Source organism: Clinocottus analis, unplaced genomic scaffold (assembly GCF_023055335.1).
Source record: "Clinocottus analis isolate CAN_PGR_092001 unplaced genomic scaffold, fCliAna1.0.p SCAF_8, whole genome shotgun sequence".
In the NCBI taxonomy this organism is placed as follows: Eukaryota; Metazoa; Chordata; class Actinopteri; order Perciformes; family Cottidae; genus Clinocottus; species Clinocottus analis.
The window spans coordinates 15043439-15063708 of record NW_027176240.1 but is presented as its reverse complement, the minus strand read 5'-3'; the positions used below and the strand labels follow the sequence as shown (position 1 = coordinate 15063708).

Here is a 20270-nt window from a genome sequence, read left to right as displayed (position 1 = left end):
TACAATCAAAACGTTGTACATGTAGAGTACAGCTTCAAATGAGCCATTTTCTCAGTCACTGGTTTGTATATGAAAGTATGTTCAAAATAAAACCTGCTGTAAAATGTTGACTGGGCTCTGATGTTGGTCATTTGACAAAGTGAATGTGCTCATCTGGGTTTTCACTGGCCGTGGAGCGAGGGTGTTACGCTCTAGACCACAGCTTGATCCTTGTTTTTTTATCAAATTATTTGTTTACGCTTACACAAATTGGCATTATTGAATGTTTGCCAAATTAGCTATTAGCAAGTCCTGCTTGCCGTATACCTGAGGATGAACTCACAACTGTCACTCGATTACTTTCTGGAGTTTTGAGGCGCATCTTTTTTGAATGATCAGAGACAATGATATCCATGGAAAGTGCGAGCTTTGAATCGAAATGTGTGTATCATGTCTGCGTCCACAATCAAGAGCGGTTTTGACGCAAATTGGATCATTGAACATACAGGAGAAGTCATCGTTAAGATCTCTTTATTTTCTTTATTTTATTAAAAATTGCAAAACAAAATATTGATCAATTATGAACATGATAAGCGAAAGGCTTTTAATATGCATATGTACAAACGGGACATAACGGGAAGAAAATCATAAATACTCTTTCATCAGCACTGCGAATTGCCTGCAGCGTTAGAAGCAACAACGCTGTTACAAAACACGAGTGATGAGATGAACTGCTTTCATTCCAGAGAAGCACATTTATGATCAGCCGTCACTCTTTACAAAGATATACAAAGCTCCTCTTTCCTCACGCCTCACACTCGTCCACTTCTTTGTTCCGTGTTGTTGATTCGCCTTTCACATAATCCTTATTTCAGCTAGCACTCATACCAACAGCCGCATCAGCACCATAGTCTTTGAGAGGAACTTTAACAATGTCCCTACTGTCAAATCACTCCTATTAGGAAGATTAATATTCACCAATTCTAAGAAAGTATATCCTCTTTACAGAGAATTGTATAAAAAGCACCATATTATGAAGTTTATGAAGTATGTTAAGCCATAAGAGGAAGTGTGAGGCATGCGTAAAATCTACAATGGCAAGCACCATATCCCAGTAAGGTAGCTGTATGTCTGTTCATGGTTTTGAACCACTTCTTGAGAAGGCATCCTCTGTAAAGGTTCTGTAAGTTGTGTTTGAGGGCTTTTACTTTTGGGTTGTAGTTACAAATTCAAATCATCAAATATTACAGTTAGTAAACAATGAAAACTTAATCTTTGTCCAGATGTTCAACTCTTTTACAAAAGGTAAAGGTCAACTAAAAAGCTGAAAGACTCCTTGTCCCAAAAGCATTAACATCGTCTACTGTCAGGGGATATGTCACAACATGAATGAAAACCCTGATTTACAACTTATAAACCCTAAATAAAGGATGACTCATGAAATAGTATTCATCTGTTCTCTTCATGGCAGCAACAGAGGCACCACAGTAAACATGAGATGTCAATACGTCACCGTGAATGCAAACCCTTTCTGTATATTTGGGGCCGAATGCGGATTCACTTTAAGATTTGTTTTGTCCAAACCCACAATCCTCACCTAAATTCAAAACCCCTCCCTGTTCAAATATGGAGGCGCTGCAGCCAATCCAGCGCCTCCATCCGGGCAACAGCGGGAGTAAATCTACAAACAGTGTTCTGTTAAGACGGCCCAGGATCCCCTTTCCGCTCCGCCCGTCTGGCCTCAGTTCCTGGGCTGGGAGTTGAACTCCTGGCAGATGTTGTGGATGATCTTAGGTACAAATTTGTATAGGTTGTCGAACTCGTCCACGAAGAAGGAGTGCTCCTTGTCGGGGTCTGTGGCGATGTACTCCAACTCGTCCTGGGCTGCCCAGGCAATGCCGATGGAGTAGGCGATCACACCTGGACCACAAGAAGGGAGAGCAGGTCACACGTGTTCTTCTTTTTACCTCAGACACACACAATGCATGACACCTCGCTGTGGACGGACTGACACACACCGGAGGAAAAGTACTTTTTGCATAATTATATTGTTCACTCTGGCTAAGTTATTAAAGAGCTAAACGTTGAGTTTAGTGAGGTGCAAATATTTTATAAATACAAGGAATTCACCACTGCTTGACTTAACCGTATCTCCCCAAAGTCTCTAAAGTCTTGACCTCCTCTCACCTTGACGCTGGATAGCCAGTGCAGGCACCCTGACGTCATCGTAGGAGCGGCCATCTGTAATGACAATCATGATCTTGCGTTTGTTGGGTTTGGATTTGCTGAAAAGTTGCTCGGCGGCATAGGTGATGGCAGCCCCGGTGCTCGTCCCGCCGCTCCAGTAGTTGACGCGCTTGATGGCGTTCAGCAGCTCGGCCTTGTTGTTGTACTGGCCGAAGCCAAACTCCAGCCTCTGCTCGTAGGTGTACTGCACAGCTCCGACCCTTGTGTCGGTGTCAGAGATCTCAAACTCCCGCGTGATGTTGGCCACAAACTGCAGCACCGTGCGGAAGTTTCCGGTCCCCACGCTGCTGGAGCCGTCGATGACGAAGGCGATGTCGTTGGCGTTGAGGCAGGTTTTGCTGCACAGCAAGCGGTCTGTGTCGCACACCCTCTTCACCAGCGGCTGCACGGCCTTCCTCAGAGCAAACCAGCTGGGCACGGGCAGCGAGTAGAAGCCGTTGGTCCGACACACAGCCTGTGGGATGAAAGGACACCCTTTTTTTTTGTCATGTCTAATCAAAGCCTCGACACCCTTCTGGAACAACACTCCACCTTGTCAACAAAGTTGGTCTCGACCAGGTTTTGTTTCTCGTTGTCGTCGGCGCCCTCGATGGTGACGAAGAATATGTTGATGCCGGCCTCACGAGCGACCCGGGACGCCTCCTCCACCTTGTCCGTGGGCCAGCCGTCCACCAGCACCACAGCCACGTTGGGAGCTCCTCCTCGGTTTCCATTGGCGTCACTGAAGTAGTGCTTGTTGATGTAGGAGAGGGCCTTTCCTGTCAGAGCAGCAGGGGGCAGCGGGAGGACGGTTAAAATGACGCTACAGAGTGATGCTTCTGAACAAGTCTGTGGTTGAAAAGCAGGAATGCATTCAGGATGAGACAAGATGAGAGAGAAGAACCAATCTGTATGTGTATATATATATATATATATATATATATATATATATATATATATATATATGCTTTTCAAAGTGCTGGAATCTGTTTGTCTTTCCAAGATAATACGTCTCAAAGCAACCTTCCTAAACAACAAAGTATGCAGCATAAACACTTACCCTAGTGGCGTACAAATAAACACATGTGCTTTAAGTGTACATTATCACAAAAAAAATAGTGATATGCTATCATTTAGCTCATCCTGGTCTTGGTGGTGGTCCACACCATGGCAGAGCGGGAGAGGCCCTGTGGGACCACAAGCTCTCACTTTCTTGTATGATTATAGAGCACTTTCTGGGCAAACACAAACAACACTATTTGTAGGTGGATGCAAAATGTAGCAAGTTATAAAGACACATGTGGCAGTGGATGCATCATGCTGACGCACCAACCAAAGCAGAAAAACAGCACTCTCCCTCTGAAAGCTGACCCCCACGGGCTGGTAAAACCAAACGCATTTTGGTCAGCGCAGAGGGAAAACAAGGCTTACAGACGCAGGTCTGTAATTTAGCTAACAGTGTCTCGCAGCAAATTTAGATTTAATTCTATCCTTGCATGTGAAAATGTGCCTGCGTTATAAACCATGTGATAATTGCGCCCCTTTCTATTTCACACTTGCATTTGTAGGCATTTACTGGCAGCTGGCAGCGGGTCACTTACCTACATTAGAGAGTCCTCCCTTCTGCCCAATCTTTTCTACGGCTGACTTCACCTCTCTGGAGTTGGAGTAGGACCTCAGACTGATCTCTGTCACCGGCTCATCCCTTCAGACAAGACAACAAGCGATCACATTATGCTTCCTTCTCTAAAGAAAGGTGCACAGTAACACAACTGGAGCAGTGAAGTTACCCGTATTGGATGATGCCCATCATGGGTCCAGCCACACCCACATTGATGACCTGAGCCACCTCAGACAGGAAGTCCTTCTGGATCTTAAAGCGCCTCTTCCCAATGCTCCAGCTCCCGTCCATCAGGAAGGCCAGGTCCACCATGCAATCTGAAAAACCATGCAATTCAATTTAGTTTATTTTGTAAAGCCTAGAATCACAAATTACAAATTTGCCTTGCAGCACTTTACAATCTGTACGCATGCGACATCCCCGTCCCAGGACCTCACAGCGAATCAGGAAAAACTCCCCAAAACAGATAAAAGGAACGACATCTTCATCATGTGTTTGGTAATATAGCTATTACAGAAATAAAGGTTAAATGTGTGTTAAATTTGTTAGAACTTTGACGCCATGCAGTAGTTGTAGTAAGAAAACTCTCTGTGACATACATTATAGGCTTACAGCTATGTCTTACCAGTGGGCATCGTTTCTTTTTTATGTGATGCACGAGGACAAGCACATGAGTGATTCATGCTCTGACTGATTGACAATCGGTATTAAAACATAGCAATGACCTCACAAATGAAAAAAAGAAGGCAATTGCTCGCGAGAAAACGTGTACGAAAACAATGTGTTTCATGAAATTGTCTTTGTAAATGTTTTATGAGGAGCGAAATCATTCAGCGCATTTGTTGCACGCTACAGACGCTGCCACCATGTAACAAATGCTCTGCCCCAATTTTCACCAGCATTATCAGAATCCAAAGATGTAATAAACAAACATATTTTCGGGCAGAGTGGCTTTAAAACGTGCGAGGGACATACTTGGGTCTCCCTGTGACACAAGCTCAGGTGCTCTGGGTGCCGGTTCCTGCTCCCTCACATCGAAGCCTGAAAATCAAGAAATACGCACAAGTCTGCTTTTCTGCTCAAATCTGCTTTTCAGGCTTTACACTGGAAAGAATACTTTTCACACATTTTACTGGACCTTTCATAATCGTTGACAAGTCCAATCCCTAGTAATCACACAGCATTTATAGAAGATATTCAATATTATACTCCACTATACCATCAAATAAAAGAAAAGGTTTGTTTGGTAAATGTCCATTGAACATATCAGTACATGGTAAATGGACTTGTACTGGTATAGCGCTTCTGCCCACTCAAACCATGTTTACACTACATGTCATTCACTCATTCACTCATTCACACCCATTCATACACTGCATGCATCGCCGCCGGGAGCAATTTAGGGTTTGGTGTCTTGCCCGCGGACGCATCGACATGGACTAGCGGCGCCGGGATCGAACCGCACATCCTCTAAATGAGTGACGACCCGCTCCAATATTGAAACCGCAGTTTTGCAGCCGCCCACTTTCTAAAGATCCCAAATGTTTGCTTGTATATGTTGTGGCAATGAGTATGCCAGAAAGGAACCAATGTTATCCTCAAGCAACCACCGTGCCATTTGACTTTGCCTCCGGATCCTTTCAATTACAGGCTCAGCAAAAGCACAGATGCTTTTTCCTTGGACGGCCTCCAAGCTTTGGTTTGTACTTACAGTCAGAACTGGGGACTTACTGGCAAAGTGACTCTTTTGGTGCACAGAGAGGAGGAGTGCCAGCTGTCTTACCTGATTCATAAGGATTTGTGTCTGGCTTCCAAGCTTCTACTGGCTCCACTGCATAGATGATATCAATCAAGCTCAGCATTAGCACATTTCTACCATGAAGAAGCAAGTAACGAACTAACAGCACTCACCACGGGAGTTACATGAAAAGGTGGATTTCTTTGTCATCAGTTCTGTGCGCTCTACTCATTATTAGAAGGCTAAAGCCGCAGCAGTTAGGAAAACCTTACAACTTACTGAACAGCAGAGCAAATGACAGAAAAGAGTAGGATTGCTTTGTAGATGCTATTTGATGCTTTCCTTGATACAGGTAACAGGTAACCGCTGCTCACCTCTAGTCTGGGTTTTATCCAATGGCACTTTACGGTTGCCATCTGAGTCAGTGGAGCGCGGCACTAAAAGTGGAGACATCATCAGTGAGACTGTGACACATGTGAAACAAATGTAAACACACCATGGTGTTGCAGCCGGCTCCCATCAGCTCCATGTCATCAAACAGATGGAGCCGTAGACTGTAAATAAAAGAGAGGTCTTTTTGTGTTTTGTCAATTGGACATTTTGCGGGAAGTTGGAATTTTCTAAAAACAAACACAATTTGCTCTCATGTCCATTTCTGCACTTAATGCAATAGTTCAAGATTTTGCAAAATAGTGTATTTGATTTTTTTGACAATATGACATTGCCACAACCATTTAAACAGTAAATGAAAAAGAAAGAAATTAAAGTAGTCCTGTGTCAGAAGATAAAGTGGCCATATGAGTTTTATGCTTGTGGTCATGTCTGGGAAGGCGTGTCACTGAGAGGAAACACTCAAACAGGTTTGACATCTACAAAATTACAATCCGTTCATATGACAATATGAAAACCCAAACCCCAAGACCTGTTAGTTCCCAATAAAAAGAATAGAAAAGCACTTACGGTACGGTCCAAAGCTATAAAACCAGCGCTCATATTCTGAGATATCAGGCCTGTGATCCCGAGCTAGAGAAGGATGTTGTGAAACCTGTTAGTATTCCCACAATGAACCTCACAGGGAAAACCACACATTCCCATGGTTGCGATTGGTCACATGTTCTTCCCAACCAATCCCAGTGAAAACACATTTCACATGAATCTCTCTTATGGCGTGCAGATGGCATGTAAAGACAATGTCCCGAGAGACACATGCATGTACTCACAGATACTGTACATACGTGGTCAGCAGATACCTCACTCCATCAGTGACACAAGCATGCTGCATGCAACATGAATGAAACCTGCCGCTATGAAGGGGGGGGGGCAGCACACACCTGGCTGTGGTGTTGTGCTGCCTCAGACTTTGCTTTACCTGTAATCTCAGGTGTGTCCGTCTCACTCCACGTGTATCCTGAGTCTGGAGCTGCATAACTAACATCTGAACGTACAGCAGAGAAGGTGGAGGCATCAGCGACTACAAGAGTTACATTTAAGGTTTTTATTGCTGACCTAAACTACTGATACACCCGCGGGCCTCTGCTGGACTTTGTATTTAGTGCTCTCGAGCAAATGTGAGCATAGTGAACTTGGATGGTAAACATGATCGTTGAGTGTCGTTAAGCAGCGTTTAAGATTATGAACCCCCCCCCCCTCCCCCCTTCCACCGATAATCCATGATAATGTGTCAGTGTCAACAAGAAATCTGTGTGGAAATGGACCGAGAAGAGCTGGTAACGTTGGCGGCGGATGAGCGAACAGTTATTGTACAGACAGTTCAGTGAGTTACTTTGTGATGCGTTCAAGCTCCACTCAGTAAAGCTAAGGAGTTGACCATTTCAATTATAAAGTTATCACAATGTGATCACAATGTGCTCAAATGTAAACTTAAGTAAATACAGTCATTTGAGGGGGAGCTTCTCTTCCTTTCTTTATATGTATATATATATATATATATATATATATATATATATATATATATATATATATATATATATATATATATATATATATATATGTATATATATATATATTGTATATTATATTAGGATATATAATATGTTATATATGTATATATAATCTATTTATTTCTTTATATATATATATTTCCTCTCTTCTTTTTCTTCTGATCCCATTCGTGACTTAAAACAATAACACGTTATGAACGTGTGATCCCTTGCACCCTTGTAACAAGGCAAACATCACACCCATATTAGCATTTTGAAAGACGGACGTATTCTTAGAAGAGGAACCTCTCCTAATACATCATGCTGTGAAAATGCAAGCGTGCTGACGGTAGCATTTAAAGAAGACATTGACATCTGTATTAGAAGCAAGAAGCTTATAAATCATTGAAGAAAAATGATCTGTTTAGTGTTTGGTACCTGCTGGTTGTCGAGCTCCCGGGAACCAATCCGGACGAGGTAAGGAGGGAGGGGCCCAATCTCTTCTGGGAAAAGCTGTGCAGGGAAAGATTAGAAAGCTGAGTTGAGGACAAGCATTGAAGAGGAGCATACTTGTGACCTGTCACTGTATTAGCGGGGCATGCACAATATGTTCAGCCTCTCGTCTGACACTAAACATACAGTAATCAGTCAGACAGGGACTGAGCCGACTGAAGGTGTCTGAGTGAAGTTCAGTCTCACTCTCTTGAGGGTAGAGAGACAGAGGGAGCCCACCTCTCTGAGAAATGCATCACAATTTGTTGACACAGACTCAACGTTCCAAATTGAAACGTGGCAAACGCGTCAGGCTCATGAAGTGACCGGTCTCTTGTATGGAAATGTGATTGAACACGAGAATCAAAATGGGATTGAACACGAAAATAACAGTGCATTGCATCTGCCTAAACTGACTGAGCCATGACAACACACTTCAGTTAACCCCTCCCTGTGGTGGACTGGCAGCTTACACAAACACACGGCCTCGGTTCTGAGGTTCCCATCCAGTGGCCGACTAGAGAGCGGGGCTTTTGTTGACCGGCTCAGGCTGGGAGAGCCCAGCCAGCGGCTCAGCGAAGCGTGAGAGTATTATTCTAAAGTTGGTGTCAAACTAGGGACAGTGTAGATAGTGGGACGCAGAGATTAGCCTAATCTGCTGCTGGTCCAAGGCTCAGCGCTGTACAGCAGACAGGGGTGTTGTTTTTTTCTGATGAAACAGGTGCTTTAAAAGGATTGAGTTTAACTCCCCTGATCATAGCCACTTCAGTGGGCACTGCGGCCATAAGGTCAGAGCGGGATCGGGGACACCGATCCTCACCTTGGGTTGCAGCTCACGCTGCCACGTCTGCAAGGAAGTTGCTACTATGCAATTTCTCTGAAGGTCACCGACGAAAAGAATCTCAAGGTGAATCTTCAAGGTTGTCAAGTGGTCATATCTCTTGTCAAATGGAAGGCTAAACGGGGTCATAACATTGCTAGAAAGCTGAGCTTTAACCGTGAACATCTGTTCGGGGGAGCTGGGTGGCAAAGCAACTCGGGAGAAAACCCTTTAACTAATAAACTCCAAAGCCAACAAGCATAGACCCCGCTGGAGTGTCGTTGAGAAAGAAACTAAATCCCTGCCGGCTCCAGGGGCACTGCTGTGTAGCTGAACCTCACCTACGATCTCTGACCTTCAACGCCAAGAATTTCCCTAAGGGGTTCAATAAAAGCTCACATTATCATACAAGCTGCCAATCTGAATAGTTACTTTCTGCACTGATCAGATTTAAATAAGCTCAACAGAAAGGTTAGTCAGATAATTGATGCACTGGCTTGAAACAGCTTCCACTGCATTATAGACATCCTATCATACAATCAAGCATCATTTAAATAGATATAGCCCTGTCTAACTTTAGGGATAAATGGTTTTGCATTCCACAGAAACAAAAACAGAAGCGCATTCTTCAGCGAGCCAAACCGAGCCTGGGTTGACTGCCGAGAGCTTTCTATTCCTGACAGGCTGGAGATCGGGTCCAGATCCTGCAGCGCTGTGGACCGGGTCATATGCATCTCTCTGGGAGCAGCACAGCGCCACTTGTTGCTGCTGCTTTGATCTCTCTCCCTCTCTGCAAGCTTTTTACGAGGGAGTGGGAAGAGACCCCAGATGGGATCTGTCATAAGATGTTTATTTCAGTACTTCTCATCGTGATCTTATCTAATAGAGAAAGTCTCAGAGTCGTGGCGATGGGGTGCGAGGCGGTGATATCACATCATCACTCCACTCTGACGCATGCCGACATGACTCTCTGCTCAGGTCTTCATGTAGGGTTCAGTGAAATATTGAAGTGTATTTCTGGGGAGTGACCACGCATTGAACCAAAACCTCTCACAGAGGGCAAACATTAGTGGTGCTTTATTAAAAAAACACACACAGGCTATTATTGCCCTAGTGGTTCCCGTTTGATCAGACCTGTGTACTTCTCAGCGAGTGCAGTTCAGCATATCCCGCCCATGGTCTGGAGCTACTTACCGGGGTTTGACTGGCTCATGGTTGGAGACCGCTCGGGCGGAGCCGGCTGAACCCTGTTAAAAGCTGTTTGTAGCAATGAGAAACAGGCAGATAGAATAAAAAAGGAAAAGGAGAGAGAGGGGCGAGAGAGGAGTGGGGAGTAGCGGGGGCGTGGGGGGGGGAGAAGAGAGTTTCAGTTTGGGTGCTCTGTCCACAAATGTAGCCCAGCTGTCTCGCTTTGAGGGAAGTTGAAGGCCATTTCTGCGCAGCATGATATCAAAAACAAGAGGCGATATGCTGGGCATCTTTACAGGCCCTTCACTCGGCATCATTTGTCTTTTCATCTCACAAAATGAAAACAGGAACAAGAGGATGTGCCCGATGACAGAGAACTGTGGTTCTCGAGAAAAAGGACTGTCAGATGAGATGTCCGATGAAGTGGATCAGTGGTGACCCCGGGGTGACGGCAGGGGCTTATGGGTGTGGATACGAGGGTCAGACTTACAGCAACCTTCGTTTTCAGGATTCTTGTTCCAACAAAGTCATCTGTCCACCCCTGAAGCTCTTGACCCACATTCCCTGTCAGTCCCACCGTGCGAGTACCTATTTGTGTGTGTGTTAATGAGGAGGCTGACCTGGGCCAACTGGAGAGGATGGTTGTCTCCTCATAGACGACCCTGCCTCTGGTCTGCGCAGACCTGGGCCCAAGATGTGGAGACAAACGTGTTTATTACGAGGGCAACATGTAATGAAACTCCTCTTTTGTGTCTGCACTGACAGTAAACATGGAGCACACTAAAGACACAGGGTTACAACTTGACCTTGAAAGACAAAAGAACAGAAGCTCAGCTTCATAGAACAATCAGGTGTTAGAAAACCATCAAACGCCTTTTAAAGCAGGAGTGCATGTATCGAACAGAGACGCCATGCAGAGTTTACAAGTATCAGTACAAAAGAAAGACGGATAAGCGTTGAGATGGTTTTTCTGGTTAAAGAAGAATAGGGAAAAAAAGACATCAGGAGGTTTCACGCTTGGTTTACCTGCACTGGCACGTTGTGGGAATCTATTTGGATAGCCACTTCCTCTGAATACTTTGAAGAAATGTCGTGGTTTAGTTAAATCGTTATGTTGACGGTGGAAGACTTTCCAAGAGCTGCAGAATGAGTGAACGTATTGACATACCTTGGCTGGGCCTCTTTCCTTGCTCGCTCTGTGACTGTCCTATGCCAGTGCGAGTGTGGGCAAATTTAGACAAACACATTTTAACATAAATACAACATCTTGGTTTTAGATTTAGTAGAAACCAATTACCCAGGTCATGCTCTTACTGTTTTAAGTTTTTGGGCTTAAAACAAATGAACTCAATTTGATTACCATTATTAGATGCACAAGTTGTGCCATTAGCTAACATTGAAACCTTTGATACAGAATTTACGATTCATTAAAATGCACACTTTTCCCAGTGGACTAATGTACCGCTAACACCCCATGCTTGATGTAGACGTATGTTCCTGCTTACATCCCAGTGTAAAACAACACCCTCCTACCCTCATGCCACCCAAAAAAAAAAAAAAGAGTTTGACCCGTCTTTGCTTTGCTTCACTTACTCGAGGCAAGGTATGGGTGACTGCTGCCTGGACAGAAGAAAGACAAATGGGGTGCCAATATTGAGAGAGGTAATGTTACAGAAAATGAAAGAGAGAGATGGTCGGGAGGTTGTCTGGCACACCGCCCATCTCATTTACACACATACCTTAAGATATTGCAGCATTGTCTACTCCCTGTAGCTGCATTTCCATCCAAAACATGGCCGATGACTCGCAGTGATTACCGTCTGATAATGTTTTCATTTAATAAGAGTGATGAAAGGTCTGGCGATCGAGTGTACAGTGAAGTCAGTCAAGCAGCTGAGCAGCAGCATACAAACGTCATCACGGACCAGCAGTAATTTGTCATAATTGCCGTTGTGACTTGTAATTACCAGCCGTACTCGTTCTCTTCATCACTCAATTTCACACAGATGAAAGCTTGTTCTGGCAAACAGCATTTCTGTTTACAAGCCGCTAATGTTAGTTCGACGTCAGTTAGGCGGCACACGGTGCAGTGGATCTTCTGTGTGGATCGGTATTATTGGATCATTAACAGCATCCTGCATCCAAGTAAATACACAATCCCACACATCACATACGTGGATCCATTGATTTAGAGGAAGGAATCGGCGTTTGGTGTACGAGTACGCACGAAGGATTGAAGTGTGTGTTTGTTAAAATCACCTGCATCCCTAACTTTGTGGACAGCAGCACGAGGCTTGGAGGTGGTGGGTGGAGGTGGAGTTGTAGTGGTGGTGGGGGCCAGCGTGGTGGTGGTGGTGGTGGGCTCAGGTGTTGTGGTCGTGGTGGGTTCAGGTGCTGTCGTCGTAGGCAGCGCTGTGGTGGCCGCAGGGGATTTGGCCTCCTTTTGACCTGAAAGGAGGCGGTTTAAGGCGGTCGCGTACAAGATGGATGGACGGGCAGGAAGAGTGTCTACAGTAACCTCAGTGTTGTAATGCATTCTTGACATTCTTCATGAGACTGCAGCACTACGACTCCCCATTCATCCTGAGCGAAGTTCAACACGCCAGAGTCTCAGCGACATGTGTGCACGTAGGAACCCTTTATCCTCAGAAAGTATATCAAAACGTCTGGCTTAAAACTGAGCAAAGACTGTTTGAAAAGGGTAAGTTATTAAATGTCTACTTTACATTTAACGTTTGTTTGAAAAGTGTTTCATTCGTAGAAAGTCCAACTATAGGCTAAATCATTTTGAATAAAAATGCCTGTTATTAAAGACGTCTTAACCAAATTTCTCTGTTTGAACCAACATTTCTCAATATTATTTTTATTGCTTACTGGATTCTAATTGGATTATCCAAACTAAATGTAATGCACCAAAATGCATGTTCACATAAAAGGTGCAACCCTCCTCTCACTTGTCTTCACGTAGGTCGGTCTTGAGGGGACGTAGTCCAGCGTGGACGGGTAGATCACTCCTTTCTTGGGCTTCCCCACTGAAACACAACAGGTCCAGCTGTTGGTTGGAGGGCTAACTCTAAATAACTGTGTTTGACGTGGATTACTTCATTATTAATACCTGAGACAACGAACGACTCCCTCCACTTCGGCAGCGACAGAGAGCGCACTCCATTGGAATTACTGCCTTTGTAGATGTTCTGCCCCGCCATCTTCCTCACTATCACCTTTCCTCCCGTGTTGGTGATGATGCCGCTGTGGAGAAAACATGTTTTATTGGATAAAAAGACTACTTTGACTGCCGTGGAGCGCTTTATTTGACATTCATCACTCCGCTGTGCACCTGTGGATGGCGGCGTTGCAGATGCTGGAGATGGAGGCGAACACGCCTGTCCCGTAGACTTGCTGCTTTGACTCCTTACAGTGTGACGGACATTTGGCGATGAACTCTGGGAGATTGATCTTCCCTGCTCTGACATCACACTCGATGGCTGGAACGACTGTGGAGAGAAGAAAAAGTAGAGCAGGACAGCGGCAGACAGAATATTAGACGGGTCAGTTGTTTAGATGCTGAAGTTTCAAATGATCAATTTCTCAAAAGCAGTTTACAACAAATAGCCAATTGAATGATGAATACATTTACAGGGAAACAACTATTTTGATAATCGAAGAATATTTCGTTATTTCTCAATCAAAAATGAAAACTGATTCAGAAAAGTGCATTTTCTTTTTCCGTTTACACCCTCCACATACATATTGAAAGCTTTTCCATTATGAAAAGATTTAGAAAGTCTTTGAATAAGTGAATGAGCATAAACTGCAGTGGAGACGATAACACTGGGACTGACGGAGATTACAGGCTTGCTTGTGATGATGTCTACCTTGCTTTGGTTTCTTGTTCTTTGATCCGTTAGGCTTGGCCCAGCAAGCGCAGCACAGGAGGAGCGCTGCGGGTGAAGCAGAGGGAGTTACACATAATAGCAGACAAAGTACCGTAATCATCAGTGTGTTTACTGTACACAGACAAACCTCTATGACTGAGGACGGTGCCGTTAGAGGGTGTGAACGTACAGAAAGCTGACTCTCAAAGGGAGTATTTAGGAAAATCCGAAACGTTGCAGCGGAGGATGATGCATTTAAAACCAGCGTACTTCTGCAGAGAGACAGACTCACCAAGACAAATGGCCGTGAGCGACGCTCTGATCATGATGGGTGGTGTGTGTCGGTTCAGCAGGTCTGCCAGATGTCCTTGTCTCACCTCCCAACCTGAGGGAGAAGAGAAGCAGCAGAATGTCACTGTCATGCTCGGAAACACATTTCCTGCTTCCTGTTTTTGTCACTTCATCCTAACATTTCTGATGTAGTGTCATGGTGCCAGCTGGAAACGAGACAGAGTAAACATGTGCCTCTGAGAAACACTTTGCAGAGATTTTTTAGATAAATAGCAGACAGACTGTGCATTGTAACACGGAGCTGAATGACTCATTGCATCCACAACACCAAATGTGGCCGAGTTAACATTTAGACTATTATAACTTATGTTGTCGCACCTACTTCTGAGATCAGTCAGATCAAAAATGGATTGAAGTTCAGCGGACTTCAGCCTTTTTAGTTCCAATTATTTGAGTTTCAAATGGCTGAAACTATTTGCCAATCGGAAGTCAGAGCTAACATCTGGGCTGAGACCAAACAGAACATAAGAGCCCTCCTTCAATCTATGGAGTCAGACTCAATTATAGAGCACACACAGACACAGTTTAATGTGTAAGGCAGGGGGACTGTGTTCAATCAGATGGCTTCTTTGTTTGACACGAACAACCACATCAAGCTGGACCCCATTTTAAAATGAAGGCTGTTTACAGTAGACAGAGAAAATGTCTTTGTGTGTCTGTCATTGCGATTCAAAAGTTATAAATCAAAGGGTGGCTTGTGCTAACTGGAGCACAAGTGGGTCAAGATGTCATTCCAGTCACCGCAGGTTTGTTGTTGTAATGATAGCGCTACAACGGCAATGTCTGAACTAAGACAGCCAGTTAGAGGAAGTCTTGCACCGGTAGGAAGATGAACTAAAGACGAGGGCAAGCCCAGTCCCTGCTCTGTGCCGAGGCGATGGGATGGAGGTGATGAATGAGGTCTCCCTGTTAACAGAAGAATACTGGTACCCCCTACGAGGGCAGCATCACATTTAGTCGCTGATACCACACTCCAGCAGGTTCAATCTGATTAAGCGGGCACATGTGATCATATTTTGAGGCAAAGGTTAGATGTGAAGGGCCAGAAGCTACTACTGAGAATGCATTGTAGAAATACACTTGTTTTTTCTATTTAATTCCAATCTGTGGTTAGAATAATCCCAGTTGACCCCAGGAAGTGTTGCGAGAATTTTGTTTGAATTCTATTTAGTCGTCATCAGGGATGATGGAGGATTAGATCATCTACTCACACCATCATCATTGACATTTTTAATTTGTGTATGTGGTCTAACACCGCTCTTTGTGTGTTGTATTAGCTGATTCATCATTTTATTTCTGTTTATTTGATACAGATATTCAGCTTTGCATGCTGATGATGTGTTTTCTATTGGGCATGTAATGGTATTATGGTTTAGCGCAGGTTTTCTTTTTGATAAATTGAATGCGTTTTAAATTATGTTTGAGCTGGAAACTTGCAATCTGATCTGGCAACTGTCCAGGAGTGTTGAGAATCCTAACATCAATTATATTGAGTTGCCCTTGAGCAAAGCATTTGACTTTCAACTTTGCCAGTGAATAGTCAGATGTGAATGTGTGAACAGAGCAAAACTTTCTTTAGCTTTCATAAAAAGAAATGGCAATGGGTCATAGTCATTATCGCATTTTTATGCTCAATGATTGTAACCGCTGGAGTGCAGTTATACATACTATCAACACATTGTATCTTCTAATGATTGGGTAGTGAAATAAATCCCTATTCTCAAAATCATTTCCTGTTGGCTGTACGCTAAACATGAAGCTAGAGCAAGCACTGTGTTAGCCTAGCTTCGCAAAACTGGAAACTAAGAAACGGCTATCCTGGCTTTATAACAGAATCTGCTCCTCTAAAGCTAAATAACTAACGCTTCATATTTGATTTGTTAAACTTCTACAGAAAGTGACGTGTAAAAAGGTGATGTTCATCAATGAAGCACCATCACTTGGCCGGTCGCAGTGACTTACTGTAGCACAGTCTCCGCAGGTCGCCTCACAACCTCGAGGTGACCACAGAACCCCAGGAATCCATGAGCCCGGCCAAGAAATGGTCTGGCACATGACCTCGCTCAAAACCACCACGTGTTGTTTTTACGCATTTTGGTTTTTACACGGATTATAAAACGTTTTTAGACCAGCTTTAAAAAATGATGGTGGGCCAATTTTTTTTTTTTATTTGGATACAGACAGTTTGCCCCTGTATATAGTTTTTGTGCTAATATGAATAATCCCTATTAATCTTTTCCTCAAACAAGACAGGGCATTTTCCAAAAATATTGAACCATTCCTTTGAAACTTCAGAAAGATATCGCGCTGTATCGTAAGAGTGAAAGCTCATCCGGTGCTGGATCTTCATCACATTGGTATAAAGCCTCGCAGTCCTGCCAGGCTGGTGAACATCCAGCGTATTCAAATAAGTGTTGCAGTTATCAGTTATTTCCATGCACAGTTCTCTATTGCAGCGTATACTGTACATGAAATGTGCATGAGGTGCTTGTTGTGTCTTGAAGTGTATGCTCTCTCATCTAATGATTTTATCTTGTGAGTGAACGCACACCACAAACCGAACCTTTCGTGTTAAGGTGAAATTAATATAGCTGCAGTTGGCAGTGATAGGACTTTCCCTAATGCAGCTCTACATATTTATCTGACATTCATGAGCACTGACATGATTTTTCCACAGTGGTGTGCTTTGACAGGCAGATGGATCACTGCTGCACAGTCAGGACTACAATTTGTCCTCGCGGGGGAAAATAAAAGCTGAGGCTGGGAACAAGCTGGGACAGATACATCTCCAGTGCAGGAGACCGGCCTGCAGCCGCTTCACTGGATACCGCAAACTACCAAACTGATCTGTCATACACCTGCGAGGAATCTAAACCGGGATGTAGAGCAACTTCTAACACAGTAATACTGCAAAAAAAACAAAAAAAAACTCTATTCAGGGACTTTGTTCCTCTGAAGTGTCATTTAAGGATGGCATGAAGTCATTGTAGGACAAAATGAAAAGGACAACAAATGACAATAATTTCAGACCTTTTGATTTGTGTTCTCAGTGAGAGCCTGTAAATGCCTCCTTCAAGCAGTGAAACGTGGATTAAATGATATCCTTTGACAAACACTGTAGGGAGTTTCCATTACAGAAAACACACACACCCGCACACTCAACTAAAGGATAAAACAAACAGACTCACCCCCTTACCACCACAATACGTCTGAGTAGGTGTTGTATGTCTTGCATACAAAACCTGAGATAAGGCATGTGCGGTGCCTTTAGCACAGCTTCAATCGGCCTCCGCAGTGCCAACATGCTTTACGGTTCCCTGAACTGAGCTTCTCCTGCATCTAATTTCTGATGGGTGGGGCCACAAATCAAAGAAATTGTTAACCATGAAACACTGTGTGAAAAATAAGCAAAGGGATTTGCACAGCCACTTCAAAAGATGAAAGCATCTATGCAGAGGTCTCAGTCACCTTCAAACCAGCAGCTCAGACAGGTCACATAGTTTGAGGAATTAATGCACAACTCAATAGCATTCCCTCGACGGTGGATTACATGCACAAAACAACCGTAGCTAAAATCACAAGGCCGAGCAGTTTTGTGCAAAGTCTGCTAGACTGCTGTTGGAGTGAAATGAACATGTTCAGCTCCTGCATGCAGGAGATCTGATAATACAGGGTGAAACTCACACCTGGCAGGGGTGTCACAGGTATACGGTGGCGAACAGGCAAACAGGATGTGCAGTAGCTGTCTGTGCTTGTTTCCAAGGACAGCACACAATGGGTTATCCGAGCAGGGAAAATCACACACCTGTGACACCCAGTTGTGAGGTGGCCCACCGTCTTAGAAGGGTCCGAAGGCAGTTGTTGATGAGCACTGATAACGCACTGAAATGATTATTTCCAGCTTTTCCATCAGTATTGGTGAACTTTTGGGCCATGCGCCGTCGCGCCAAAACACAAGGTCTGTATTTTAATCCTCCTCCATTTCAGCGGCACCCACATTCCTCGTCTGGGGTGGCTAGTGTAAATGCAACGAGGGTAAGCACAGGGGCGACTGAGGCTTATTGGAGTATCATGATTCAGGACCTGTAGAACTGGGTTTAATTTAACAGTGTCCCTCTAGGTGATGCCACACCAGCAGTGAGACAGTGTTTACTTTCACCCAGTGCCAGAGTGTTAAATCCCAGCATTCACAGGTGTCAAAAATGTACTGTAGGCATGTGAGATGTGCCAAGTGTTGCAGCAACAAGCACGCTAAAGAACCATAGGAGAGATCCGACGCAGAGGAAAGCCAACATGTCTCTACAAGGTCATTTCTGTACCCTTTCGGGCTGGGGCTGCTGGGACAGTATTTGTTTATCAAGCACAGAACAGGCTGAATTACTTTAATTCTTGGCACCAGCTTGACTGCAAGCCAGAGCCTGTCGGCTGCTGCTGGACACATTGTAGAGAGACCACCTGTGCTTCATCAGTGCATACAGAAATGTCAGGAAGAATACACAAAGAATTGTAAAACATATTGTGCAAGGAATAAAAACTAAAAGCTAGACTTCACCTCTCCGGTTCGAGGACTATATTACACAGGCAAAATTAGTCATTTCAAAATAAAGGCTTGAGCAGACATATAAATAAATGAGAGCTGGAGCGCTTCCAGAAGATCATATTTTATAATCAAGCACTCAGAGGCTGTAGGCTATGAATGATCATAACATGGCTGAATTCATTCAGCTAAAAAACAAACTTCAGGAAAGAGGAGGGAGTGTTAGGAAAAAAGAGAAACATTGGAAAAATAAACCGAAAGTAGCCTCAAACAAGCACTGAATGTCAGCAGCGCTGCGTTTATTTGGGCAGCCTGTCAAAAATTGCAAAACAAAAAAGTTAATGAAAAAAAGGGAGAAAAAAAAAAAACGTCAAAACCTCGCGTTGTGTTTGTTCAAATGTTTCACACACCTGATTATTAAAATTACAAAAAATGTGCTCGCACTGGAAATGAATGACACGCAATTACGCCCAATAATAAAAAAAATAAAAGAGTAGTTAATTCATTCGCGCCACGCAGCAGCAAGCACAAAACCCCCCGCAGTGACTTCAGCTCTCTGCTCAAAACCCTCATCCTCGTGAAGGTAAACTTACCTGCGAAGGAAAATAATCCTCAGGGCGTTAAAATAAAGTAATATTCTGCGCACTTTTCCCCCCTGAATCCTTACTCTCATTGAGAAGTCGGAGCAGCGGGTGAGTGCGGCGCTGAACGGCTCCACCTGGACTCTCACTCTGCTGATCGCAGCGCTCATTAAACGAGCAGGACGGGACGGGGCCGGAGTCCCCCCCTTTTGCCCGTCCCACTTCAGACACCAGCTCTTCACCCAGGCAGAAGAAGATCCGTAACCGGGGCCAACAGAGCATGGCAACAACATGGCAGTGCAAGCATCCTTTTGTTTGCTTGACATGTTTGGGTTTTTTTTTTATTATTCAGCAGAAGCCAACACAGGTATTCATAGTTCCAGCATGCACACGCGATGCATTTGCTTTTTCCATTGGCACTTTAAGCTGCTTTTTGTCCGTTATGTAAGGCAAGAAAACCGAGCGGTGATTCTGGTTGTGAACTCGCTCATCCCATCATCGGACTGATAATGAAATCAACGACGAGGAGTGTGTAAACTCTCACCAGAGTAACCTCTCCTCCTCCACCAAACAGAGCAAACAAACACCTGTTTGAGAAACAGACGCCCCCCAACACACACACGTTGTTAGTCAATGCAGATTGAAACACAAGCTGCTGCTATTATAAACTCTATCTGGATGTTTACGTTACAGCTGATTAACATTTTTATTTAAAGCTTTAATGGCTGCTGTAAAAGAGCTCATTGTGTGTGTGATTATGGTATTTGCACAAAAAAGCAGAAACCACCTCAGGAAACCTTTTTTTTTTTTTTTTTGAAGATTAAGCCTTTATGGCTCGAGTATAAATGCCTTGATGTTGCTAGAAAAAAACCCAGATCAGGTTGTTTCAGGGTGACTCATTTCTCTTTCAACAGTGCTTTCT

The 20270-nt window shown here is 44.0% G+C and overlaps 1 protein-coding gene across 6 annotated transcripts; it reads right to left on the bottom strand.

Annotated features, from left to right (window-relative positions):
• Positions 1-536: 536 nt before the first annotated feature.
• On the bottom strand, positions 537-19475 carry vit (vitrin). Of its 6 annotated transcripts, XM_068568457.1 has the most exons (23): positions 19361-19475; positions 14172-14264; positions 13880-13945; positions 13342-13498; positions 13120-13253; positions 12959-13036; positions 12264-12452; positions 11598-11624; positions 11173-11211; positions 11031-11081; positions 10625-10687; positions 10011-10073; positions 7943-8017; positions 6934-6999; positions 6525-6587; positions 5939-6001; positions 5610-5657; positions 4802-4867; positions 3996-4143; positions 3807-3910; positions 2758-2984; positions 2167-2680; positions 537-1899 (listed from the first exon to the last, which is right to left on the bottom strand). In XM_068568457.1, exons 2-23 carry the CDS (start codon positions 14203-14205, stop codon positions 1721-1723), a joined length of 2454 nt encoding a protein of 817 aa, XP_068424558.1. In that variant the 5' UTR covers positions 14206-14264; positions 19361-19475; the 3' UTR covers positions 537-1720. The 6 variants fall into 6 exon arrangements, with proteins under 6 accessions (XP_068424558.1, XP_068424559.1, XP_068424560.1 ...); XM_068568458.1 differs by lacking the exon at positions 6525-6587; XM_068568459.1 differs by lacking the exon at positions 6934-6999.
• Between the last annotated feature and the right edge of the window lie 795 nt (positions 19476-20270).

Coding starts and splice junctions, on each gene's coding strand:
- vit (XM_068568457.1), bottom strand. CDS start 14,205: ATGATCAGAGCGTCGCTCACGGCCATTTGTCTTG. Junction 13,037..13,119: donor GGAGTCGTTCGTTGTCTCAG/GTATTAATAATG, acceptor GTTGTGTTTCAG/TGGGGAAGCCCAAGAAAGGA. Junction 6,588..6,933: donor GGACACACCTGAGATTACAG/GTAAAGCAAAGT, acceptor ATCCTTCTCTAG/CTCGGGATCACAGGCCTGAT.